The sequence below is a fragment of the Heterocephalus glaber genome, unplaced genomic scaffold (assembly GCF_053883595.1).
Source record: "Heterocephalus glaber isolate CG9 unplaced genomic scaffold, H.glaber_assembly_v1.0 deba00001141, whole genome shotgun sequence".
NCBI lineage: Eukaryota > Metazoa > Chordata > Mammalia > Rodentia > Bathyergidae > Heterocephalus > Heterocephalus glaber.
The window spans coordinates 1,371,271-1,395,811 of record NW_028258201.1 but is presented as its reverse complement, the minus strand read 5'-3'; the positions used below and the strand labels follow the sequence as shown (position 1 = coordinate 1,395,811).

General features: G+C 61.4%; 2 protein-coding genes across 4 annotated transcripts; both read left to right on the top strand.

The window, feature by feature from the left end:
• The first annotated feature begins 1,253 nt into the window (after nt 1-1,253).
• Notch4 (notch receptor 4) lies at nt 1,254-21,938 on the top strand. Of its 2 annotated transcripts, none has more exons than XM_087210307.1 (30): nt 1,254-1,492; nt 2,220-2,301; nt 2,451-2,746; nt 3,787-4,134; nt 4,227-4,349; nt 4,459-4,695; nt 4,782-4,937; nt 5,235-5,429; nt 6,630-6,743; nt 7,396-7,509; nt 7,587-7,709; nt 8,458-8,617; nt 9,115-9,260; nt 9,498-9,650; nt 9,837-9,954; nt 10,101-10,188; nt 10,526-10,679; nt 11,729-11,913; nt 13,431-13,683; nt 13,764-13,876; nt 14,609-15,132; nt 15,594-15,974; nt 16,066-16,241; nt 16,712-16,934; nt 17,124-17,199; nt 17,294-17,432; nt 18,056-18,396; nt 18,552-18,699; nt 19,086-19,183; nt 19,338-21,938. In XM_087210307.1, exons 1-30 carry the CDS (start codon nt 1,426-1,428, stop codon nt 19,923-19,925), a joined length of 5,919 nt encoding a protein of 1,972 aa, XP_087066433.1. In that variant the 5' UTR covers nt 1,254-1,425; the 3' UTR covers nt 19,926-21,938. The 2 variants fall into 2 exon arrangements, with proteins under 2 accessions (XP_087066433.1, XP_087066434.1); XM_087210308.1 differs by having other exon boundaries at nt 1,256-1,492; nt 2,555-2,746.
• Nucleotides 21,939-22,140: 202 nt separating this feature from the next.
• Gpsm3 (G protein signaling modulator 3) lies at nt 22,141-24,322 on the top strand. Of its 2 annotated transcripts, none has more exons than XM_004846876.4 (4): nt 22,141-22,714; nt 22,920-23,022; nt 23,217-23,416; nt 23,600-24,322. In XM_004846876.4, exons 1-4 carry the CDS (start codon nt 22,520-22,522, stop codon nt 23,735-23,737), a joined length of 636 nt encoding a protein of 211 aa, XP_004846933.1. In that variant the 5' UTR covers nt 22,141-22,519; the 3' UTR covers nt 23,738-24,322. The 2 variants fall into 2 exon arrangements, with proteins under 2 accessions (XP_004846933.1, XP_021115723.1); XM_021260064.2 differs by having other exon boundaries at nt 23,166-23,416.
• The last annotated feature ends 219 nt before the right edge of the window (nt 24,323-24,541 follow it).

The window sequence follows — 24,541 nt, the reverse complement described above, 5'->3', positions numbered from 1 at the left end:
GAAAAAGAAAAAGATAAAAGGAGCAGAAAGACACTGTTAAACTCTCTTGCTGCCACCTGCCTTGTGGGCGCCATGTTGTTTCTCCTCTGTGACGCCCACTTCCCTTCTTTGCCTTGGAACCAGCTGATTATGGACTGAAACCTCTACAAACTGTACACCAAATAAGCCCCTTCCCCTTCAACTTTGGATGTCAGGTATTTTGTCTCAGCAATGAGAGAAAGGTACCTAACACACCAGGCATTATGGTGCATGCCTGTAATCCCAGCACCTCTGGGAGGCCATGACAGGAGCATCATGAGTTCAATCCCACCTTGGGCAACTTGAGTAGATGAACATTCAAGACAACAAATTTCCTTTTGTGATTTTATGTATTCCAATTTTATATTCTACTGGCATTTCCTCCTTATATCCCAGGATCCTTTGCAGGAGATGGGAGGCAGAGATGGATGGAGCAAAACCTACCCAAATCTAGTGTTTACTGCAGATAATCCAGACTGCAAAATTGAGAATTTTAGATTTAGAGTAGAGAAGAATTTGGAATAGATTGTGTTCTTTTTTTTTTAATTTTATTTTTTAAAAGACAGGTTCTCACTGCACAGTCCGGGCTGCCCTTGAACTCACTATGTAGCCCAGGCTGGTCTTGAATTTCTGCTCCTCCTGCTCTCACCTCCCAGTGCTGGGATCACAGCCGTTCGACGCCACACCCAGTTTGGCCCGTGCTCCTTCAGCATTCATAAGGACAGTCATGCATTCTTCTTGGAAGGCAAAGATTTCTCCCAAACACAGCCCAGACTCTTACTCATTTCCCAGAAGGGGAAAAGGAAATCCTAACAAGGGCCAAAGTAGGACCCAAAAGTCCCCTGAGTTCCCGCTGTCTAGGGGAGTAGTTTCCAATGGTGACCAGCAGCAGGTCCTCTGAGAGCATCTGCACCGACCTGGCAAATTAGGCTTCCTCTCCTGGGAAGAGGACCAGGCCAATGCCTCCTCACCCCACACCCCTTTCTAGGTCCTGCCCCTCCCGGGGCTCACGGGCAGCCACCTTGCAGTTCCCATCTATGCAAAGGAGAAACCAGACCCACAACAAGGCTGGGGCCGCCCTGGGACCCAAGAGCCAAGCCAGGTCTCCCCTCCTGTCACCTGCCCTCCCGCCACACTGTCCTACTTTCCCCACTTCCCTAGGGCCCGTTAGGGACAGAAGGCCCGCCCTCGTCCCCCCAAGGTTCCTCTGCTCCCTCCTCCCCATCACTAGGGTGTCCAGGACATTGTGTGACTCAGGAAGCAGCTCAGACCTGAGGCTTGTAGCAGGCCGAGCAGGAGGAGGAAGGGGCAGCGGGAGCAGCGGAGCTGGCCCTGCCTCAGGGAGAGCTCTGAGGGTCTCTTCCTGAGGAGGGAGAGGGGACCTGGGCTTGGGGCAGGGGCTCTGGAATGCAGCCCCCTTCACTGCTGCTGCTGCTGCTGCTGCCGCTGTGTTTCCCACTTGCCACGAAGGGAGGTGAGTCGGGTGGGAGAGGCAGGGCCATCTCCCCCGGGAGGAGTGCAGGGGTGGGGGACAGGGCCTAGTCCCAGGCTCTGAGGGCTCACCGCAGGAAGGGATTCTTCTTCCCCTGATGAGAACAACCCACAGGGAGAGCTGGCTGCACAGGGGCTGCTCAGAGCAATGCAGGGGCCTGGGGCCGGGGCTGGTGATGGCTGGGGGACAGATGAGAGGGTGCCCGCTGCCAGGGAAAGCCACTTGGCCTGGAGCTAAGGGCCAGAGGCTTCTCGCAGCCAGGCTGAGAAGGGAGGGAACAGAACCATCGCCTGCTAGGGAAGAGGCCAGAGGGGAGCGGGAGATGGAGATGGGCAACGTCCAGGGTCCACCACCTCGCCTTCCGGCCCAGCTGTCCCCACCCCAGTGGCTCAGCCTGAGCCCTTCCGGGAGGAAATCCCTGCACGTCTCAGCCATTCACCTCCTGGGAGCCCTGGGGCCCCCTCCCGGCTCCCTGCTGTCTTGCTTCCGGGGGATGGAGCTGCAGGCTGGACTTCAGAGCCCAGAGAATAAACAGGAAAGGGGGTGGGGAGGACTGAGAGGAGACTGAGCGGCCTGGGACACTGGGGCCACATGGGGACTGGGACGGGGTGGTCTGCAGCACGAGCGAGCGTGGGGCGAGAGGCGGCCGGGAGGAAAGCCAGGCACAGCCCCCCCCCCCGCCTCCATCCGCCCTCCCTCTGCACCCCAGGGCTGCTGTGCACAAGCTTCCCGGGACCCTGTGCCCACGGTGGCACCTGCCTGAGCCTGTCTCAGGGGCGCGGGACTTGCCAGTGAGTGTACCTTGTGGGACACCAGAGAGAAAGGGGCGAAGTGAGGGCGTGGGCAGCAAAGGGAAGGGAAGTGGAGGAAGGCAAGGGAGGGAGGTGGGAGAACAGGGCGAGAGGGGCCGGCACTGTGGGTTTCCTGTCTCCCTGCCCAGGTGCACCCCTGGCTTCCTGGGGGAGACGTGCCAGTTTCCTGACCCCTGCAGGGACGCCCAGCTCTGCCAGAACGGGGGCAGCTGCCACGCCCTTCTCCCCACAGCCCCAAGCTCCCCCGGCGCCCCTTCTCCACTGGCCCCCAGCTTCTTGTGCACCTGCACCTCTGGCTTCACCGGCAAGAGGTGCCAGACCCAGCTGGAAGACCTCTGTCCTCCCTTCTTCTGTGCCAAAAAGGGCCGCTGCCACCTGGAGGCCCCAGACCGCCCACAGTGCTCCTGCATGCCCGGGTGGACAGGTGAGAGCTGGGCTCTGGGCGGAAGAGGGCGAACTGGCCCCGGAGAGCCCATGAGCTTCTGAAGACAAGGCCTTGCAACTCCACGCCCACTCGAGACTGGCAGGCACCAGCGTGCTCTGGCTAAGACATCGAAATAGCTCCTCACTAGCTCAGATATTTCCACGCTACAGCTGCCGTGAGCCCCTTAGGGCTCCATCCTGCTGTCTCTCCCGGACCCTCCCAGTTCCCCTGGACTCAGCAGCTCTGGGGTTCTTTTCTTCCCAGGGACCTCCAGGCTCTGCATTCTGAGCACCTGGAGAGGCTGCAGTGGTGGGAGGGGTGAGCTGAATGGGTCAGACCGAGAGGGACCTGACTGGCACGCTTACTGCCTGAGAGCAGGTTCGGGGCGGCCAGCAGATCCGAATGTCACTCTGCCGCTGACTGCAGTGGCTATGTGACCTTGCACGGATATGTAAGTTGCCTGGGCCCTCAGTTATCAGCCGACAGCGGGTCGACCAGAAGGTTGTTGAGAGGATGAGGGAAGGGTGCTCGGGAAGTGCTTACTTAGCTCAGCACCTGGCACAAGGCCCGTGCAGGGCTCAGCCGTTACCATCAGTGCCCATGGCTATGAAGTGAGTGTCCTTGTCATTAACCAGGTCCTTACACCACACAGAGATCAGGAATTCAGACCCTGAGGAGAAGCAGGCCCACTCTCCCAAGGGCCTGCAACCGTGGCACAGCCAGGTGCCCACCTCATGTCCTGCCTTCGGATGCCGGAAGTTGCGACTATTCTGGGTTCCCCGGCAGCGTCAGTGTGCAATGCTCCCAGCGAGGTGCACGTCTCCCTTTCAGCTTGGACAATAGCTGCTGCACACACAGCCCTCTCCGTGCACGGCAAAACTCAGGCGGCGGCGGGGGCGGAACAGGGCAGAGACAGGATGGGCAAAAGGGAGGGAGAGGTCAGAGTCAGAGATCATCCAGGGGGAGAGCTGAGCAATCAGGTGGGCTGGGGCATGTGCGGTGCTCCAGGGAGCCCCTCCGCCCTCCGCCCTCCACTACAGGAGACCACTGCCAGCTCCGGGACTTCTGCTCAGCCAACCCTTGCGCCAACGGGGGCGTGTGTCTGACCACCTACCCCCAGATCCAGTGCCGCTGCCCACTGGGCTTCGAGGGTCACACCTGCGAACGGGACGTCAACGAGTGCTTCCTGGACCCGGGCCCCTGCCCCCCAGGCACCTCCTGCCATAACAGCCTGGGCTCCTTCCACTGTCTCTGCCCTGAGGGCCCCGAGGGCTCACACTGCGAGCTCCGGAAAGGACCCTGCCCCACGGCGGGTTGTCAGAATGGGGGCACCTGCCAGCCGGTGCCAGGGGCAGGCGTCAGCTTCCACCTTTGCCTCTGCCTCCCAGGTGCGTCCTCGGGTTCCCTGCAGCGCCCTCTCTGGGCAGGGCGGGTGGTCTCCTTTGGGTGCCCCACCCCACACTGATCTTGTGACTCTCAGGTTTCACGGGCCCAGACTGCGAAGTGAATGCAGATGACTGTGTCAAGCACCAGTGCCAGCATGGGGGTGCCTGCCAGGATGCGCTGGGCGCCTACGCCTGCCTCTGCCCAGAGCCCTGGACAGGTGCGTTGCTGAAGGCAAATGCGCAGCCACAGCGGCCTGGAGAGTCGGCCCTGACCTCTCTCCTCCCAGGCTCCGGGCTCCGGCCTTGTCTCCTTCCCAATCCCTCCAGGCTGGGACTGCTCCGAAGATGTGAATGAATGCGAGGTCCAGGGGCCGCCCCGCTGCAGAAATGGGGGCACCTGCCAGAACTCGGCCGGCGGCTTCCACTGCGTGTGCCTGAGTGGCTGGGGTGGCTCAAGCTGCGAGGAGAACCTGGACGACTGTGTCCATGCCACCTGCGCTCCGGGCTCTACCTGCATGGACCATGTGGGCTCCTTTGCCTGCCTCTGCCCTCCTGGGCGCACAGGTGTGGGGCAGCAGGAACCAGGAGGCGGGAGGCGCCGATGGGCGTGGAGCGGGAGACTCCAGCCTCACCCGTCCCCGCCGCCCCAGGCCTCCTGTGCCACCTGGAGGACATGTGCCTGAGCCAGCCGTGCCACGGGGAAGCCCAGTGCAGCACCAACCCCCTGACGGGCTCCACCCTGTGCCTGTGCCAGCCCGGCTACTCGGGGCCCACCTGCCACCAGGACCTGGACGAGTGCCAGATGGGTGAGGCCCCCAGACAGCGCCTCCCTGAGCCGGACAGGCCCTGCAGGCAACACCTGAAAGGGCGGATGGCTCTTCAGATGAAAAACGCTGTCTCTCTCGCTTTCCCTAAATTTGTCCCGATTAGACCTCCTCCCAACACGCCCCACGCCCAGTGCGCAGCCGCCGGGCCCGGGCCTTGTCCCTCAGAGTCGGCAGGCACCGGAAAGGCGCAGCCACCCCTCCCGCCCGTGGCCCCTCCGTCACAGTCCTTCCCTCTCCTTGCGTCCCCTGTGGACTCCCGGCTCGCTCTCCTTGCAGCCCAGCAGGGCCCCAGCCCCTGTGAGCACGGTGGCTCCTGCCTCAACACCCCCGGCTCCTTCAACTGCCTCTGTCCCCCCGGCTACACGGGCTCCCGCTGCGAAGCCGACCACGATGAGTGCCTGTCCCAGCCCTGCCGCCCGGGCAGCACCTGCCTGGACCTGCTGGCCACCTTCCACTGCCTCTGCCCACCAGGTACGGCTGGACGGGGCCCGGGCAGGTGGAGGGGACAGAGGGCTGATCCTGAGCCCACTAGGAATCGTCAGCAAGTGGGGTCAGGCCCCACCAGCTGCTCCTGCTCTCGGGACTTCCGGGTGACCAGTGGCTTCCCGATCTCCAGAGAGCTGCCGTGCACAGCGGGAGGTTGTGCTCTGCTCGGCCCTGGGAGCCCCCATTCGTCTCACGGGCATCGTAGGGCGCACAGCTTGAGCTCCTGTGCACAGCGCAGCCCAGGAAGTTTCCCCTGCTCACACACTTCCCCTGCAGAGACAGAGACACCCCCTTAAAACCCTGAAAATTCTAAACTGTTTGCTTCAGTTTGCTGCGGTAGGAAAGGAATGCTGGGAGGCTGCACCCATCTGCAGAATGGGGCGGGGGGGGGGGTCTTCCTAGGAAAAGAACACAGAGCCAGAGCCAGTATCAGGGAGCTGCATAAAACTAGAACAATAATAGCCAGCGCTGTGCCAGGCACTATCTGACCATCGGGAATGCATCCTCTCAGCTTCTCCTCGATAACCCTCTGAGGTCAGCACTGAGACTAGATCCATTTTATAGATGAAGAAACTAAGACACAAGAGGTCAAGTGGCTTGTCCCAGGTCACATGGCTCAGGCCACCACAGATGAGCATAGAGGAGTAGAGAAAACTGCTCAGTAATCTAAGGGACATGGGGGGCAGGCAGGGCATGGGTGGCAGCCGAGGTCTGGAGGCCGATCTGACCCGAGCTCGGAGCGAGACCATGGAGCTCAGGATGACCCCAGAGCACTGGGAAAATGTGGGAGCCACACAGGGTCCCAAGCCCTTCTCAGCCCCACGCTGGGATCCGGGCCTGCCTGGCCTGCAGGGCCACATGAGCACAGCTCAGCCTGCGGGCAGACACTGCCATCTCCTTTGTCCCTGGAGGACCTCGGGCTGAGCAGCTGCCCAGCAGCCCCACCCTGTACACCCAGCGGGGCTTCCTCACCACTGCCACCCCTGTGTGGGTCCTGGCAGGGCCCCTGCCCCCTGGGCTTCGTACCCAAAGGAGGCAGAGCCACAGCCCACAGGGCAGCAGCCCCTAGGGCTCCTCTAGCTCAAGCCCCAGGCCACCAGCACCAGGAGGGGTGGCTTGGTGAGGGCCCCCGAAGAGGAGGAGTGGCCAAGGCAGAGCGCTGGCTGAACCCCACCGCTTCCTCAGGGTTCGAAGGGCAGCTCTGCGAGGTGCAGACCAACGAGTGTGCCTCAGCGCCTTGCCTGAACCGAGCTGACTGCCTCGACCTGCTCAACGGCTTCCTGTGCGTCTGCCTGCAGGGTGGGCGCAGATTCCAGCTGGCCAGCCAGCCACTGACTGGCCCGCTGCAGAGCGCAGCCCCGGAGCTGACTCTAGCCTGGCCCTGAGTCCCCACCTCCCCAGCTCCTCTTCTGTCCCATCCCAAATCTGCCCACGCTTGCTCCCCGACCCCAGTCACTGTCCCACCAAGTCCCCTGCCCCATCTCCCTCCTTTCTGCCCTCCGCCCACCCTCCCTGCATGCAGGTGCCCCTGGCACTGCCACCCTGGACACAGGCAAAGCTGGCCACAAGTCCTTCTTATTCCAGCTCAGCCGGGAACCCTTCTAGACTACGCTGCCTGAGTATCCAGTCCAACACAGGCACTGGGCCTGTGCTTTGGAAATTGTCTCATGCCATTTAACCCTTCCAGTGGGAACGAGAGACGGGTTCTTTTTTCCCCGTGCTAAGGCTGGAAGCCAAGGGCACCCACTTGGCAAGTGCTCTGCTGCTGAGCTGCACCCCAGCCCGTGCTGCACTGTGGTTTCCTGGGCGAGCCGCACCACTGCTGGCACTGTGCTCCTTCCTCTGTGTCACCCTCCTGGGCTCCGGGCCCAGATGCCCCTGGGAAGCCCCACAGGTTCAGCTCTCCGGGCTTCCTTGTGTCCCCTCGGTGACCACCGCCCCCTGCCCCCAGGATACATGGGCGCCCTGTGTGAGGAGGACGTGGACGAGTGTGCCAGCTCCCCCTGCACCAACGGTGGGCAGTGCCAGGACCAGCCCGGAGCCTTCCTCTGCGAGTGCCTCCCAGGTGAGTGGGGCTCAGACGCCAGCAGGCAGGGAGGACGGGGACCACTCGGTGCCGGCCCTGACCTCCCGGCGCCACAGGCTTTGAAGGGCCGCACTGTGAGGCAGAAGTGGATGAGTGTCTGAGTGCGCCGTGCGCCCCTGGAGCCAGCTGCCTGGACCGCCCAGGAGCCTTCTCTTGCCTCTGCCCCTCTGGCTTCACAGGTCAGTACGGGAGGCTTTAGAAAGAACGGGGGCCGGGCGTGGTGGCGCACACCTGTGATCCCAGCATGTGGGAGGCTGAGGCAGGAGGATCACTGTGAGTTCCAGGCCAGCCTGGGCCACAGAGCGAGTTCAAGGCCAGCCCAGACTACTTAGCGAGACCCTGTCTCAGAAGAAAAAAAAAGGAAACAAGGAGGAAGGATGTGTGAATCAATTCGGGGTGGGGCAGAGGTCACTGGTGAGTGTTTTATGATTGGCATGGTCACCCCTAAAGTGAGCAAGCACAAATCCTGCACACATACACAGCCTCGGAGGCGAGTGTAGCTGTTACCCCAGAACCCACAGGGGCCCGACGTGAATAGGTGTGGGAAGACCACACAAGACCGGCCAGTCCAGACTGCAGATGGAGGAGGTGATGGCGGAGCCGGGCCTCGAGAGATGAGTAGGAGTTGTCAAAATTCATGCCAGACAGTGTGTGAGCTGCAGATGACAGCAGGTGCAAAGGGAAGGAAAGCACGCTTCATTTAAGGACCCATAGGAGACTCAGCTCACAGTGCCACAAGATGAGAAAGAGCAGTTGTGGGGAAGACAAGTCATACAGGGCCCCGGGGGACAGGAACTCGGTTTCCTGAGGACAGTAAGGACCCACTGAAGGACAGGCACGTGGGGAGCGAGCGAGCAGGGCATCAGGAGCGGAGCTCGGCCCCCGAGGACAGGAAGGCTCAGGTCCTCTGGCTCTTCTCCCTCCCAGGCCAGCTCTGCGAGGTGCCCCTCTGCGCCCCCACCCTGTGCCAGCCTGGGCAGAAATGCCAAGGACAGGACAAGGGGGTCCACTGCCTCTGCCCAGACGGAAGCCCTGGCTGCGGCCCCGCTGAGGACAACTGCACCTGCCGCCATGGACACTGCCACGGGTAACATCGCCAGGCGCCCGTCTGTGCTGCCTCTGGGTCCCTGGCTGGGGGAAGCAGCAGTGCACAGTGCAGGTCTGTGGCGGTGGGAGGAGGAGATGGCGAAGTTCTGGGGCAAGCTCGGCCGTGGTGCTCTCACAGGAGGGGGAGTGTGCAGGACAGGGACAGAGAGGAAGGAAGAGCACAAATGCAGGGCCACCCAGCCACTCACTGGACAGATATCCCGACACCTGCTTGGGGACACTGACTCGGGCACGGGGAAGCAGCGCAGAGCAGAGCAGACCAGGTGACCGCTGTCATGGAGCATCCCCTCTAATGCGGAAGGGCGAGCCATGAGCAAGTCGTGGAAGGAGATATGCACGGAGGAATGGGGAGAAGGAGCAATCCCATGCACAGTCACTGAAGGAAGAGCCCCGAGTCTCAGGACCGGGCAGAGAAGCCCGGGGGTCTGGCTGATGGAAGGAAGAGGAAACCCTCCCTCCCCTGTCTCTGCTCACCAGGTCCTCGTGTGTGTGTGACGTGGGGTGGACAGGCCCGGAGTGCCAGGAGGAGCTGGGGGGCTGCATCTCCACACCCTGTGTCCACGGGGCCACCTGCTACCCTCAGCCCTCTGGCTACAACTGCACCTGCCCGGCAGGCTACACAGGTGAGGCCCTACCCTAACCACACAGCTGGGCGGTCAGCCCCTAAGTCAAGGGCAAGGTTCATGGCCAGGGCCGTGCCACTTGATCCCCATCAGGGATAAAGAGGCCTGGGCTGCACAGGACACCGCGTGGGTGGGGGGGTAGATGGGACGTTAGGGGCAGGGATGAGGAAGGGAGGGAAGGGAGAGGAGGAAGGTGGAGGACAGGAGGGGACCCCTGTCCGTGCCCTGCTCCCCCAGGGCCCACCTGCAGTGAAGAGGTGACAGCCTGCCTCTCGGGGCCCTGTCTGCATGGCGGCTCCTGCAGCCCCAGCCCTGGGGGCTACTCCTGCACCTGCCCCCCGACCCACACAGGGCCCCAGTGCCAAACCGCTACCGACCCCTGTGCGTCTGGTGAGTGGCCCCGCGGTGGCAGCGGCAGCAGCGGGCGGCGGGGGGAGATGCGGGTCAGTGTGGCTGCACTTGTGCCGTGCTTCTTACAACAATGAGCCGCACGGCAGTGAACCGAGCCGCAGTCTCCCGTGTAGTGTGGCTGAGCTCACGGCCTAGCACCCAGCCCTCACAGCTGCCTCTCTGCAGCCCCGTGCCTCAGCGGGGGCACCTGTGTTAGCAGGCCCGGCGCCTTCTCCTGCCTCTGCGCCTCTGGCTTCCGGGGCCCACGCTGTGAGGGGAAGGTCCACCCGAGCTGCGCAGACAGGTGGGCAGCGTGGGAGACCTGGAGGGAGGGAGGGAGGGAGGGAACCGAGCTGCCTCCCTCCCGGCCCTCCAGGGCTTGGCTCCCCAGCACCCCACAGCCGCCCCATGCCCAGAACTCCTCCCTGTCCCCCTGTCTGTCTGGCCCAGTCCCTGCAGGAACAGGGCCACCTGCCAAGACGGCCCTCAAGGTCCCCACTGCCTCTGCCCCAAGGGCTACACCGGAGGCCAGTGCCAGGTAAGGGGCGGGGCACAGCCCTAGTAAGAGGGGACCGGACTGGAAGGCGAGCAGCAGGGAAGCTTCGGAAAGACAGCCAGGTGCAGGGAGGGAGGGAGTGACGCAGGCCTAGGAGCTGGGCCTCGCTGGAGTTTTGTTCGGCTTGAGGAAGGAAGGACTGAATGGGTGTCTGGTGCCCGGGCTGCTCGGGAAAGTGGGTCTGGAAGGAAACCAGGGAGGGTCACGGTCACGGCCCGGCCTGCATGAGTGAGTCTTAGAGGTGAGCGATCGTGAGGGGTGGAATGGCAGAGGCCCCTCGGGGCTGGGCTCTGACTCGCTTGTCCCTTCCAACCTGCAGACGCTGGTGGATTTCTGTGCCCAGACGCCCTGCCCACACAACTCCCAGTGCCTCCAGAGCGGGCCCTCCTTCCAGTGCCTGTGCTTCCAGGGCTGGACCGGGCCTCTCTGTAGCATCCCCCTGTCCTCCTGCCAGAAGGCTGCACTGAGCCAAGGTACCAGCCCCAGGGCCAGGAGGGAAGCAGATAAAGAGAAACATGGTCTTCTCGTACCTTGTCCCACACAGCCACATAGCCGTGGGCCACTCTGGCCCACACAGTCACCTCAGCCAAAACAGAACACACAGTTCCATCCCTGGTACCAAAAAAACATGGGCCAGGGATTTAGCCCAGTGGTTCCACCGCCTGTCTCACAAACGCAAGGACTGTAGTTCAATCCCGGGTACCAAAACAAAAAAAAAAAAAAAACGAAGCACATCAGGAAAGGTGGCTCACGCCCTTAATCCCAGCACTCCAGGGCTGAGGCAGCAGGGTTCCTCCAACTTCAAGGCCATCCTAGGGACCGGTGAGACCCATCTCAAAACAAACAAATAAAAACAAAGAGCAAGTACAGTTATTAATGTCGCAGTTCAACACTCAGGGAACCCTAACACATCCCAGCCCGTTACCATATTCAGCACAACTCAAGCCACCACCACCGAGCCCAGCCAGTGAGGCAACAGCTCACAGGGACACGACTCAGTAGGGGAGCACGCAGCCAGCCTGGACCACATTTCGCCCAGCTACACTCGGCCCATGTCACCCCACTCGCCTCTTTGAGGCTGCACAGCCCCCTGTCGAAGACGCCGAGACTCAGGTGAGGTCTGGCCAGCAAAGCACTTAGGACCTTGGAAGCCACATGGCCCCACCTGAAGCTTCCCTCGGCTCTTTCTTGCCTAAGGCCCACTTTAAGCCAAGAAAATCCTGTCTCAGTAACTTCTTTTTTTTTTTGGTACCGGGGATCGACCTCTGGCCCTTGCGCTTGCGGGGCAGACGCCAGAACCACTGAGCTAAATCCCCAGCTAAGAAAACCATTTCTAACACTGATAAGCTTCAGAAAAGCGATCTCTCCCATACTGTGGCAGAAAAGGTGGGGAGGAGAATCTGACGTGTCCACCTCTTCGGGGCCAGGAGTCACACTCAGGGGCCTCCCTGCTCAGTGTCCGGGGCCCCTGAATGCCCTGAACCCCGCTCGGCTCCATCTCTCCCTGTCTGTCTCTCCCCAGGCATAGAGGTCTCTGCCTTGTGCCGGAACGGAGGCCTCTGCGTGGACGGCAGCTCCTCCCATTTCTGCCGCTGCGCGCCTGGGTTCCGTGGCAGCGTGTGCCAGGACAGCGTGGACCCCTGTGAGTCCAGGCCTTGCCAGAACGGGGCCACCTGCACGGCCCAGCCCAATGGGTATCGCTGCCAGGTGAGGGGAGCAGGGGAGGCAGGCTGGGCTAGAGGCCGACACCACAGGAGTGGGGAGGGGCGACCTGGGTGCCTGGTTCTCCTCTTTTTCCTTAACCACGGCTCAGGCCCTCCTACCTCCTCCTGAACACCTCTGCACTCTGTCCTGTCCCCTCCACGCTTTACTCCACTGCCTTCGTCCGGGCCCCAACACCTGACCACGGTCCCATTTGTCCTTCTGTTGGCTCAGCCTTTACCCACCGCCAGCGGACTCTGCCTGCCTAACACCCTTGAGGGACGCCCACCTCTCACAATAGGGCCAGAGCCCTGCGTGACACAGCCCTGCCTGCCTCTGCCTCATCTGTTCCCCCTCCGCCATCCTGCTCCCCACTCTGACCACGGAAAACTGTCCCTGGCATCCACACTAACCCTTGCCTCTCTGACTTGTCCCTGCCAGGGGCCCTGAAGGCAGCTGCCTCAGGAAAATGCCCCCAGCTTCTCTCCCGCAGGGGCGAGGGCCTCTGCTTGGTGGCCCCCATCACTCAGCCGGGGAGGCAGAGCCAGGATTCAAGCCCAAGCAGCCCAACTCCTGGGCTCAGAGCCACAGCTTCTGATAGAAGGCACCGGCACTTCCCAGTCACTCCCTAACTTCATTTATAACTTTCATTACCAACATCTTCACACATGGGGCTGGGGATTTAGCTCAGTGTTTCTGCTGCCTGCCTTGAGAGTACAAAGACCCGAGTTCAATCCCCGGTACCAAAAAAACAAACATTTTCACACACACACACACACACACACACACAAGCAGCACACTGGTCAGGAGAGTCTGGCGCTCATCACCTCTCCCGCTCCCCCCGGGGCTCCTCGGGTGCTCGGTGAGTCTGGCCCAGAAGCCTTCCTCTACCCGCCCTTGCACACTCCCCTTCCTCCTGCAAGAACCCAGTGTTGCTGCAGACCTGTCTGTGGCCCTGTGCCCACTGGGCAGCCCTGAAGCAATCAGAAAGGGGCGAGGAGTCCTGGCTAGCTCTGAGCCCCAGGTCTGCCGCCCACCCGTAACTGTGCGACTTACGCAGGTCACTGCGCCTTTCCGGGACTCTTCCTTATCTGTGACGTGAGGCTCACAGAAGACAGTGCAGGCAGGGACTTGTTAGAGGTTTATAAGGTGAGGCATATCAATCACGCGACTGTGAACCTCACAGAATCAGCAATGAGCTCTGATCTTTCTTGTATTTATTTTGCCTAAAACAGTGCCTGGCACAAAATGGACATTTGGTAGATGCGTATAAACAAATTAAGAATGGGAGCGCTCGAAGGGTGTGCTGGGAAGGGAAGGGGTCCTACCGAGCCGAGCCGAGCAAGCGAGCCGTGTTCGGCAGCGGTGTCCCCCGCTCGCCTGAGCCTGGAGGCCTCCGCCGCTGCCGAGGTCTGTGTGTGAGGCAGAAGGACGAGGCCGCGATGGCGCTGCTGGGGGAAGGGCTGGCCGCCCGGAGCGGGGCTCATCCGCTGGTCCCGTGTGTCCGGCCCCTTTGCCTGCAGTGCGCCCCGCGCTACAGCGGACAGAACTGCTCGGAGGAGCTCAACGCTTGTCAGTCGCAGCCCTGTCACAACCTGGGAACCTGCACCCCGAGGCCCGGAGGCTTCCACTGCGCCTGCCCTCCGGGGTTTGTGGGGCTGCGCTGCGAGGGGGACGTGGACGAGTGTCTGGAGCGGCCCTGCCACCCCACGGGCACGGCGGCCTGCCGCTCGCTGGCCAACGCCTTCCGCTGCGAGTGTCTGCCCGGACGCACAGGTGGGCCGGCGGCGGGCACGCGCGCCTCGGGGCCGGCAGCTCCCTCGCCGAGCGGCTCTCACGGCTCTCCGCCCCGCCAGGCCAGAGATGTGAGGTGCAGATCGACCCCTGCCGCAGCCAGCCTTGCTCGCACGGGGGCTCCTGCGAGGCCACCGCGGGGCCGCCCCCGGGTTTCACCTGCCTCTGCCCCGAGGTGAGCGCTCCCTGCCGGCCGGAAAGCGAGCATGCCCGGGCGGGAGCCCTGCGGGGCAGGGGAGCGGGCGCGGGCAGCCGAGCTGCCCAGGCCGAGTGGGAGGGTCTCAGCGATCAGGGCCAGGGCTGGACGCGGCGGTGGGAGGAAGGGAATGTTCGGGAACCACGGGTGTCGCCTGAGAGAAGAGCAGAAGCCCCCGAGGTCAGGCTGGGCTGCCCGGGATCAGGTCTAAGTGTCTGGGCATGCGCGCCCCAGGCGGGGAGCTCATCACAGACCCTGTGACGCGTTCACACTTCTATCACTCTAGTCCTAGAACACCCATGAACCTAACCTAAGAATTACAAATAACAACTCCATCTACTTTACGTTCTCTTCCTCTATTCGGTTTTCCCCAGGGAGAAAGGGAAGGCACAATCCTATCTATTGCCAAGGATTAAAATAGTGATAGAAGAGTTCAGCTCTGTGGACAGTGCAGTCTTCCGGACTTGCACTGTGACGGGACAGTTTGTCCAGGTGTCGCACAGCTGTGGCTCATCCATTTGCAATATGTCATTATAAGAGTGTCCGCGGAGCATGGTTCCAACATCCGCGAAACGATGAACCGGAAGTGCTCCACAACCCTGCTAGATACAGGAATCTGGGCCCTCTGCCCTGTCTTGACCCAGAGGGGGCGTGAGGGGAGCGGTAGAGTAACGGGAGGTCCTTCCCCAATCTCTCTCCTCCCCACACCAGGGTTTTGAAGGCGCCACCTGCAGCCACAAAGCTCCTTCCTGCGGCCTCCACCACTGCCACCACGGAGGCCTATGTCTGCCCTCCCCTAAGCCCGCCTTCCCACCCCGCTGTGCCTGCCTCAATGGTTTCGGGGGCCCTGACTGCCTGACCCCACCAGCTTCTCAAGGCTGTGGTCCCCCGTCCCCCTGCCTGCACAATGGAACCTGCTCAGAGACCCCTGGGCTGGGGGGCCCAGGCTTCCGGTGCTCCTGCCCCCCTGACTCTCCGGGGCCCCGGTGCCAGAAGCCTGGAGCCAAGGGCTGTGAGGGCAGAGGCGGAGACGGGGCCTGCGATGAGGGCTGCAGCGGCCCGGGAGGAAACTGGGACGGAGGAGACTGCTCCCTGGGGGTCCCAGACCCCTGGAAGGGCTGCCCCTCCCACTCCCAGTGCTGGCTTCTTTTCCGAGACGGACAGTGCCACCCACAGTGCGACTCTGAAGAGTGTCTGTTTGATGGATATGACTGTGAGCCCCCTCCAACCTGCACGTGAGCTGGAACCCACGGGGCGGGGCCACAGCCAGGGTTCCACCCTAACAACCACTGCTGAGTAGGCGTAGGAGGCTCTGGATTCCCACCCAGAGGAAGGGGGTGGCACCAATATTTCCTGGCGGTGCAACCTCCACCTGGGCTCCTGAGAATTCTGGGGGCTCTGGGGCGAGCCCCCCTCCCTAAGCCCTGTGGCCATGGACTGTCTTCCCCGAAGCCAGCACCCGGAGGGAAAGGGGCCTTGAGCTCTCCTGGGAGAGGCGAATTGGGAAGGCTGTAAGCGGGTGGCCTTGGGGAGACCGGTGTCAGTAGCCGTCAGTCCCTGGGCCACCACCCAGGGCTGCACCGCTGTCCTCACTTAGCAACCGGAGCCCTATCAGCCACAGGATATCAGGGATTGTCTCTGGGATGCAGGGGGAGCCCAGCTCGGGGGTCGTGACTCCCCACTGCTCACCCCACAGTTCTGCCTATGACCAGTACTGCCGAGACCACTTCCACAACGGGCACTGCGAGAGGGGCTGCGACACCGCAGAATGCGGCTGGGATGGGGGCGACTGCAGGCCTCAAGAGGGGGACCCCGAGTGGGGCCCCTCCCTGGCCCTCCTGGTGGTGCTGAGCCCCCCGGCCCTGGACCAGCAGCTGCTTCACCTGGCCCGGGTGCTGTCCCTGACGCTGAGGGTGGGACTGTGGGTGAAGAAGGATGCGGAAGGCAGGGACATGGTGTTCCCCTACCCCGGGGCCCGGGCCCAGGAGGAGCTGAGCGGGCCTCGAGAGCCCTCTCTGGGGAGAGGAGCCCCTCAGCCCCAGCCCCCGGGGAAGGAGCAGGACTCCCTCAGCACCGGGTAAGGAGGGAAGGGGGCCAGAGGCTAGCTCCGTCAACAGGAGAGGGGCCAGGCTCGGCACAGAGCTCTCCAAGGCGTCTCCCTCCCCCAGGCTCGTGGTGGTGATGGGTGTGGATCTGTCCCGCTGCGGCCCCAAGCAGCCCGCAGCCCGCTGCCCCTGGGACCCTGGGCTCCTGCTCCGCTTCCTGGCTGCCATGGCCGGCGTGGGGGCCCTGGAGCCGCTGCTGCCCGGGCCGCTGCTGGCTGCCCGTCCAAACTCAGGCACAGGTAGGCGGCCTGCCCTCCCTTTCCTTTGTCCCATCAGCAAGACCACCAGAGACCAAATCTCTGGAGGAGCAGGGTGCTGGCGCCCGCGGCTGTGCAGACTCTCCCTCCTCAGCTCTCGCGCCCCTTTCTCCTCGCACCTCCTGGCCACTGGCTCTCCTCTTTCCCCTGATTTCCCTATGGACTTGTCCTGACCTCTGTCGTGGCCCCCCAAGAAATCCCGGGCTCCAGCTGACCTTCGCTAGACAAGGGTACCGGTTATCTCTGCCACACGGAACAGTAACTTAGGATCGTGCTTACTATACGCCTTGCTTCCGACATTTCACCACTGACTCATTTATTCCCGTATGACGGGTGATTATTACCGCTTCCCAGGTGGGGAAACTGAGGCAAAGAGAGGTTCCGTACTTGCCCGAGGGCCTCCTGAGAATAACCAGTCTCACCAAGAGTGGCCTTCACTGTCTCTCTCCCAGCAGCGCGCCCCGCTGACCAGCTCCCCTGGCCTGTGCTGTGCTCGCCCGTGGCCGGGGTGCTTCTCCTGGCCCTCGGGGCTCTTCTGGTCCTGCAGCTACTGCGGCGTCGCCGCCGAGAGCACGGCGCCCTCTGGCTGCCTCCCGGTTTCATCCGAAGGCCTCGGAAGCAGCAGGCTCCCCACCGCCGCAGGCCGCCCCTGGGCGAGGACAGCATCGGCCTCAAGTGAGAGTGAGGAGCGCGCAGGCTGGGGCGGGCAGCCTTTGCTGCCGGGATGGGATGCTCGAGGCCAGAAGCGCTCAGATGCGCTGCTGCAGAAGCTGAAAATAAGGGGAGCAGCAAGGTAGGGAGGCTGCTGAAACCTTGGAGATGCTCACTGATCTAACCTGGGTAGCCTCCACGCCCACCTCCCAGGTCGCTGAAGCCCGAGCCGGAAGCCGAGGAGGAGGAGGGAGTGGTGATGTGCGCAGGCCCGAAGGAGGGGGAGCAGGTAGGCAGCCAGGGAAGGGGCAGGCGGAACGGTAAGAAGTCGGTGGGGGGAAGGACAAGTAGGTGGCTCTGCTGATCCTTGCTTTTGCCCCAAGGCTGAAGAAACGGCCCCACCTCCCAAGCGCCACCTCTGGCCGCTGAGCTTCGGCTGTGGGGAGCTCCCTCAGGTAGCCATGCTGACCCCTCCTCAGGAATCTGAGGCCGAGGCCTCCGACGTGGACACCTTCGGACCTGGTACATGAGCCAACCCAGACCAAGAAGGGGAAACAGACCCTCCCTGTGGCCCTTTTTGAAGCAGACCTTCAGTGTTAGAACAGGGATATGTTGGTCCTTCAACAGTGGTTCTCGGAGTCTGGTCCTCAGCAGCACTGACATCACCTGGGAACTGTTAGACATGCACATTCTTGGGCTCCACTGTAGAGCTACAGTTCAGAAATTTGAGATATTGAGAAATGTTTTGTGGTTGGTTTTTGTTTTCAGTGCTGAGGAGCTAACCTAAAGCCTTCCCGCTGAGCTACATCCCCAGCCTTTTGTATTTACAATATTTTGAGTCTCACTAATTGGGATCCTCCTGCCTCAGCTTCCCAGAGTGCTGATTATAGGTGTGCACCAGCATGCCCGGCGGCAATCTGTTTTAAACCCTCCAGATAAGTTTAACCCAGACTCAAGTTTGAGAACCACTACTCTAGAGTGTTGAGGCCTTAATTCCTTTCACTGATGAAGAAACTAAAGCTCAAAGGAAAGCAGGAGTCATTGAGACCATGATCAGTCAGCTTCATGATACTTCAGCTGAGTGTCCATGTTCTCTCCCCCCTCCTGTGTCCTCCCAGTGACCTGTGACTCATTCTGACCCACAGATGGAGGGACACCCCTGATGTCAGCAGTCTGCTGTGGGGCAGTGGCGTCTAGGACCTTCCAGGGAACCTGGCTAGGAAGCCCTGAGCCCTGGGAACCTCTGCCAGATGGAGGCGCCTGTCCCCAGGCTCACCCCTCGGGCACCGGGGAGACACCCCTGCACCTGGCTGCCAGGTTCTCCCGGCCAACTGCTGCCCGCCGTCTCCTGGAGACCGGAGCCAACCCCAACCAGCCCGACCGGGCAGGGCGCACCCCACTCCACACTGCTGTGGCTGCAGACGCTCGGGAGGTCTGCCAGGTCAGCACGCACGGGGGTCCCTGGAGGGAACCGAGGAGCTCGCAAGTAAAACCGGGCAGAAGCATCCCAGGGGTTTGATAAGGAGGAAATTGACGAGACTGAGGACCTGAATAAGATGACTGAATATGGACGGGGGGTTAAAAATCTGAGGGACCCGAGTGCAGGGTACCCCAAGAGTCACAGCCCCTTTCTGTCTCCAGCTGCTGCTCAGCAGTCGGCAGACCGCAGTGGATGCTCGCACTGAAGATGGGACCACACCTTTGATGCTGGCCGCGCGGCTGGAGGTGGAAGACCTGGTGGAAGAACTGATTGCAGCCCGAGCAGACGTGGGAGCCAGAGATAAATGGGGTATGGGGGACGCCACAGAGCTGAGCCGATGGGGTGTGACAGGCGCGAAGCAGGACTGGGGAGGCTGGGGCGTCCCCTCCCACGCTGCTGTCACGGTGGCGACGATTCCCCGTCACTCTCAACAACACAAACACCGCCCAGCCCACAGGGAACTGGGGTGGAGGGGTCTCCCGGTCCCACCGAGCCCAGAACAATGCCCATTGTCCCTCTGCGCGCCAACGACGTCACCAGGGCAACGCTTCCGGCCGGCGGGCGGTCGCCAAGGCAACACTTCCCGCCTTTGAGGGACCGAGGAGCCCTTCGCCCAAGGCCCGAATCCGTGGGAACCCGGAACCCAGGTGCCTGGCCCCAGCCGCGGGGTAACCAGCTCCCATGCCCTCCCCTAGGGAAGACCGCGCTGCACTGGGCCGCCGCCGTGAACAACGCCCGGGCCGCCCGTTCGCTTCTACAAGCCGGAGCCGATAAGGACGCCCAGGACGGCCGGGTTAGACCGGGAAGCGGTGGGCCACAGAGAAGCCAGAAGCGGCAGACCGAAAGCGCGAGAACCCGCCAGGCTCCCGGGGCGGGGCCAGCGGCCGGTGGGCGGAGCCGTCCTTGGGCGTGGCCCTGATCCCGCCCCTGCTGTTCCTCCCGCACAGGAGCAGACGCCGCTGTTCCTGGCGGCCCGGGAAGGCGCGGTGCAGGTGGCCCAGCTGCTGCTCCGGCTAGGGGCGGCCCGCGAGCTACGGGACCACGCTGGACTGGCGCCAGGGGACATCGCCCGCCAGCGTAACCACTGGGATCTGCTGACGCTGCTGGAAGGGGCGGGGCCGGCGGAGGCGCGTCACAAAGCGGCGCCTGGCCGCGAAGCCGGGGCCTTCCCGCGCGCGCGCACCACCTCAGCGAGCGCGCCTCCGCGTAGGGGCGGGGCCTGTGCGCGCGCTCGGACTTTGTCCGGGGACTTGGCCGCGCGCAGGGGCGGGGCCTATCCTTGCGGCCGGAGCCCGTCGGGAGGAGGCGAGCCGGCCCGCGCCCGGAGGTTGTTTGCCGGCGTGCGCGGGCCGCGGCCCAGCCCTGCGGCAATGCGGGGAAGACCCCGGGCCGCGGCGGATGACTGGCCCAGAGATTGGGTGACCCTGGGAGCCTGCGGCCCTGCCGCCGCCACTCCGGGCCCGCCCCCTTGTCTCACTCCTTCCCCGGAGCGGGGACCCCTCAAGTTGCCTGGGGTCTCCCTGTCCACCGAGTAAACTCCGGAAGAGGGTCACAAATAGGCTCCATGGAAGGGAGGAATTCTAAAAATCATTGCCCATTAAACGACAGATAATCTGGAAGGCCCTGGAGAATAAAGTCCAGCTCCAAAAGTGAGGGGTCCTCAGTTATATTTCCCTCCGGAAATCGGTGTTTGCCGACCAAAGAAGGTGTCCTCTTCCACGTAGAAAAACTGCAGCGCTGGAAAGAGTTCAGGATGCTGAGACGAGCCCCAGTTTCCCTCCTAGAAAACAGGATGAGAGGCTGCAGGACAAGTGACGTAAGAGGAGTATCCCTACGCTGGAACCAAGAACTGTAGCGGATAGGATCTAAGATGCTCTGTTCATCACATGGTTCCCAAAGGGAGCCTCTACCATCCATTGCCCCCACCGCGGCCACAAACCACTGACAAATATTGAGGACCTACTATGTGCGAGGCCCCGTAGGTGCTGAAGGGCAGCCAAAGGCCACTCCAGCTGATGACTCCTTGCTTTTCCCCTCCTCCACAAAGACACCACGACAGGGATGAAGCCCGCTGTTCTTTCTGGCCACCGCCATCTCTTATTTAAATACCCAAGTCTATCACCTGTAATAAGACTAATTTGAAGTGTCACCCTTTTTTTTGGAGGGGTGGGCAGAGAAATGGGAAAATACTGTATATGATAGTGACTGCACAGGTTTTGGAATGTAGTGCCCTAAACTCAGCATTTGAACCACAGCTGATAGTTAAAGAGCCAGAATAAGCAGATTTGGCGGTCCCACATTCACGTAGGGTAGCATCTCAAAAAATCTCTAGTAGTCCAAGGAGAAGCAACACATATGCTATGTCACGCACATGCTGTGTCCCCTGTCTGGGGGCACTTAGTTATAGCCTCTAGGAGATTCCTGAGGCCTCAAGTCAAGCTGAGAGAGTTGGAGAGAACAACTATGCACCTTTCAGTAACGGGAGAACACCTTGTCAATACCAATAGGTCCGAGGGGTGGAGGCATGATTTGAATGCCCATAATATCATTATTGAGCCTTCACCATGAGCCAAGTGCTTTATTACAGTTAACCCTCATATCTACTCCACAAGGTAGCCGCTATTAAAAACCCCACTTTTTCAAAACCTGAGGCACCAAGATTTTACTAGGCCAAGATTGCAGGGCATCAAGTGGCAGAACCAGGTCTCTTCATCGCATTTCATGCTCCAAGCCATTCAGCTGTCAACCTCCTAACATGGTAAGTGCCCGTTTAAAGATCCCAGAAGCCTATCCTGTTCCCTCAGTGCCAACCAGCCCGACTACCATCAATGAAAGACCACACCGTGGAGGTAACCCTCTGCCTTTTCCATTTCCATATCCCTCCCTCATAGCCAAAGGAATGTTTTCCCCTGGCCATTGTCTGTACTAAGCTGTGAGTTGAGAGGATATATCCTGTCCCATTCTCTCACATTCGGGGCACATCCATCCCTAGATAGACTATAAATAGTATAGATAGCTAAGTTAGGTAAAAATATTACAGGCAATCAGACAGGGCTAGGTCCTCAAGAGAGTCAGGACAAAAGATGAATACAACTGTGGCTGAAGGCATATCTGTCGAAGGCCAGGCCTCAAGATAAAACCAGAGTGACCAGGCCTATATGCCTCCCCAGGGGAAAATCGATAAATTGAAGATTATACTATAACTGGTATCACCTGGCTCAATAAAATCTACATAGACATCAGTCACCCAGGTGGGTGACCAGGCCCTCCTGATCCATCCCTTCCTAAAAAGTTCTTTGTTCTTTCCATGTACACTTGCTACATGACCTGTTTCCCCATTGGGTCAATATTACCTAATCGGCTATACTTATCTTATTGGTTGATCATAGATTTGACCCACATTGTACCCACCTCATGATTTTGCACCCACTTCGTGATTCTGCTTTATAAAACTTCATCTGTGAAGTGGGGTCCATGGCAACCCACCTTCAGGTCCCTTCTTGTCTCTCAGGAGCTATCTCTGTCTCAATAAATTTTTCTACTCTTAACCTCCATTCCTTAGAATTCATTCACTGATTTCAGAGAACATGGGCTAGGCGTATATGACATCTAGCAGGTTGGGAGTTGAGTTGTGTTATTTCCCCTATACATAAACACCTAGAGGACAGGGATATCCAACGCGTAGTCTGTGAACACTTGCTCTGTGCTGGATCCAGTGGTAGGCTATGTGTGCATTTGAAAGTGCTACCTCCTGAGCTCTCTGCTTCCCCTGGACCCATGCCCCTCCCAGGCCCAGTAAGTCAGAAGGAAGCCAAATCCTCCAGCAGGGTCTATCTTAGGGAAGGAAGGGACCTGGTTTGGGGGAGGAGGATCCTAAAGAGTGAAACCACTTCCTGTGCAAAGCTAGTTCCTGTGTTGACAGAGCTGAAGGGGAGGCAGGGGTGGAGAGAGCAGAGGTGGGGATTGGGGGTACTGGGAATCCATAGATGAGAAGGCTGGAGTCTTTTTCCACCAGGAGCCCTCTCCACTCCTGCAGCTGGAGTTTCTCCCAGTCTCTGTGCTCCCCTGGGGCAAGAAAGGTCAAACAAACTGTTTGGGTGGGAAAAGAGAATGGAGGAAGTTGACAGAGATGGGCGGGGCTCTTGGGGGGGCTGACCAGGAACCCAGCTTCCTGCTCAGTACCCAGGCATCCAGGCCCCCAAGCTCACCCCCACCCCTTCCAGCCCCACTCCCCTCAGGAACCCAGGGTTCCCGCCCTCCCCCACCAGTTTCTCCCCACCGGGGGATGGAGACGGAGAGACCCCAGGAAGAGGCTGGTGAGCAGGTGAGCTGGGTACCGGGTGGGGAGGGTTGGGGTTAGAGAAGGGACTTGTGGGGCTTCAGGGTGCAGACCTAGTGACAGTAGACACAGGGGACTCGGAAGGGCTTGGGCACACTAAGGCAAGCCCAGAAACAGAGGAAATGGGGCACCGGCCTAGCCGTCCGCCCACCCCACCCCTGCCTGACTGGAACTGACTTCTCGGTATCAGGGACGCCCTCAGGATGAGCAGAGCTGGCCCCCTCTGAGCTCTACCACTCGGCCTTGGAGATCAGCTCCGCCGTCCCCTCCTCCTCCAGGGACCGGCCGCACAGGTACCTCTGCCCCTTAGGGAGCCCTGGTCCGGGTGCCCACATCCTCACCCCACCATCGGGGCTGCTCCACCTGCGGGACCTCTCCCCACCTGCTCCAGGCTCCCCACCGTAAGGCCCTAACCCCTCAAACCACCACCTCACAGCTCTGTCTGCCAGCTTCTCCAGGTGTGAGCCCTCCTTCCTCCTCTCCCCAGCCCTGGGGCCCCGCTCGGCCTCCCTGCTGTCCCTGCAGACTGAGCTCCTCCTGGACCTGGTAGCCGAGGCCCAGTCTCGTCGCCTAGAGGAGCAGAGAGCCACCTTCCACGCTCCCCAGAACCCCCCAAGCCCAGCTACAGCCCCGGCCCGGCCCCTGGAGGAAAGAGAACAGCTCTACAGCACCATCCTCAGTCACCAGGTGAGACCCAGGGGCAAGGCCCAGGCCTCCTGACCTCTTGGGGCCTGGGCCTCTGGCCCAACACCACCCCAGTCCCATCCCCACCTCGAGGTGTCCTGCCTGCCCCCGCACCAACCTGGCTCCTGTCCCAAGGGCTCCTCCTCGCAGAGCTTACCAATGCTCTCCTCTCCCTCCATTCCTCAGTGCCAGCGGATGGAAGCCCAGAGATCAGAGCCTCCCCTACCCCCAGGAGGCCAGGAGCTCCTGGAGTTGCTGCTGAGAGTTCAGGGTGGGGGGCGAATGGAGGAGCAAAGATCCCGCCCCCCCACACACACCTGCTGAGACTCAGCCCCCAGCCGGCCCCTCCTCCCTCCCGGGGCTCAAAGCCAGGCCGTCCACTGCTCGCCCTTCACCCTGCTTGGCAGGGGTACCAGGGACGGACACTGAAACCGCAGAAGAAATCGGAAGCTTCGTGGGCCTCGGCACATTCCTGGGGCTGGGGGGGGTGGGGGAGGGTGGCAGAAAGTCCTCACACCCTGGGAACAGGCAGGTAGGAAGGTCACTGAACTCCCTCCGCTCGCTTGCTCGCTCGTGTGCCAGAGCAAGAGTCCGCAGAGACCCGGCAAGGGAGCTCCGCGAAAGGCTGGGAGTCTGACCTCCCGGTGTCAAGCTTGGAGGCAGGGTGTGATTGAGCGCTCAGGATCGCGAGAAACGCAGGCAGATCTCCCGAGGGAGGCTACGACCTATGAGGCAGCGCTACGCTCCTTCCCAGTGAGAAGGGAGGCCGCGCACCACGGACATCAGGCCTCCGGCGCCCCGCATCCGGCCGAGGGCCTGGCGGCTGCTCACCCTGCCTGCCTCCCACTGCTGCTCCGAGCCCGTCTGAACGAAGTCTGGGTTGCACGAATAAATGTGATTACTCTCCGGCCTGAGGACTGCTGGTGTCTGGGGGTGCTGCGGGGCGGGCAGGAAGGTGAGGCTGGAGGCCGGGCTTCCCCAGGCTGGCCAGAGGCCAGCTCCCCTCCCCGGCTGGTTAATTACTGGCTCATTAAGCAGCGGCTGGAGACCTCCCTAATTATCTTCCCCAGCCCCCCTCTCCTAGCTTTAATTAAGTAGAACTGGGAGGGGAGTCATTAGAACAAGAAA

Coding starts and splice junctions, on each gene's coding strand:
- Notch4 (XM_087210307.1), top strand. CDS start 1,426: ATGCAGCCCCCTTCACTGCTGCTGCTGCTGCTGCTGCCGCTGTGTTTC. Junction 4,938..5,234: donor CCTGGACGAGTGCCAGATGG/GTGAGGCCCCCA, acceptor CTCTCCTTGCAG/CCCAGCAGGGCCCCAGCCCC. Junction 6,744..7,395: donor CCTGTGCGTCTGCCTGCAGG/GTGGGCGCAGAT, acceptor CCCTGCCCCCAG/GATACATGGGCGCCCTGTGT.
- Gpsm3 (XM_021260064.2), top strand. CDS start 22,520: ATGGGCGGGGCTCTTGGGGGGGCTGACCAGGAACCCAGCTTCCTGCTC. Junction 22,715..22,919: donor AGGAAGAGGCTGGTGAGCAG/GTGAGCTGGGTA, acceptor TCTCGGTATCAG/GGACGCCCTCAGGATGAGCA. Junction 23,417..23,599: donor GCACCATCCTCAGTCACCAG/GTGAGACCCAGG, acceptor TCCATTCCTCAG/TGCCAGCGGATGGAAGCCCA.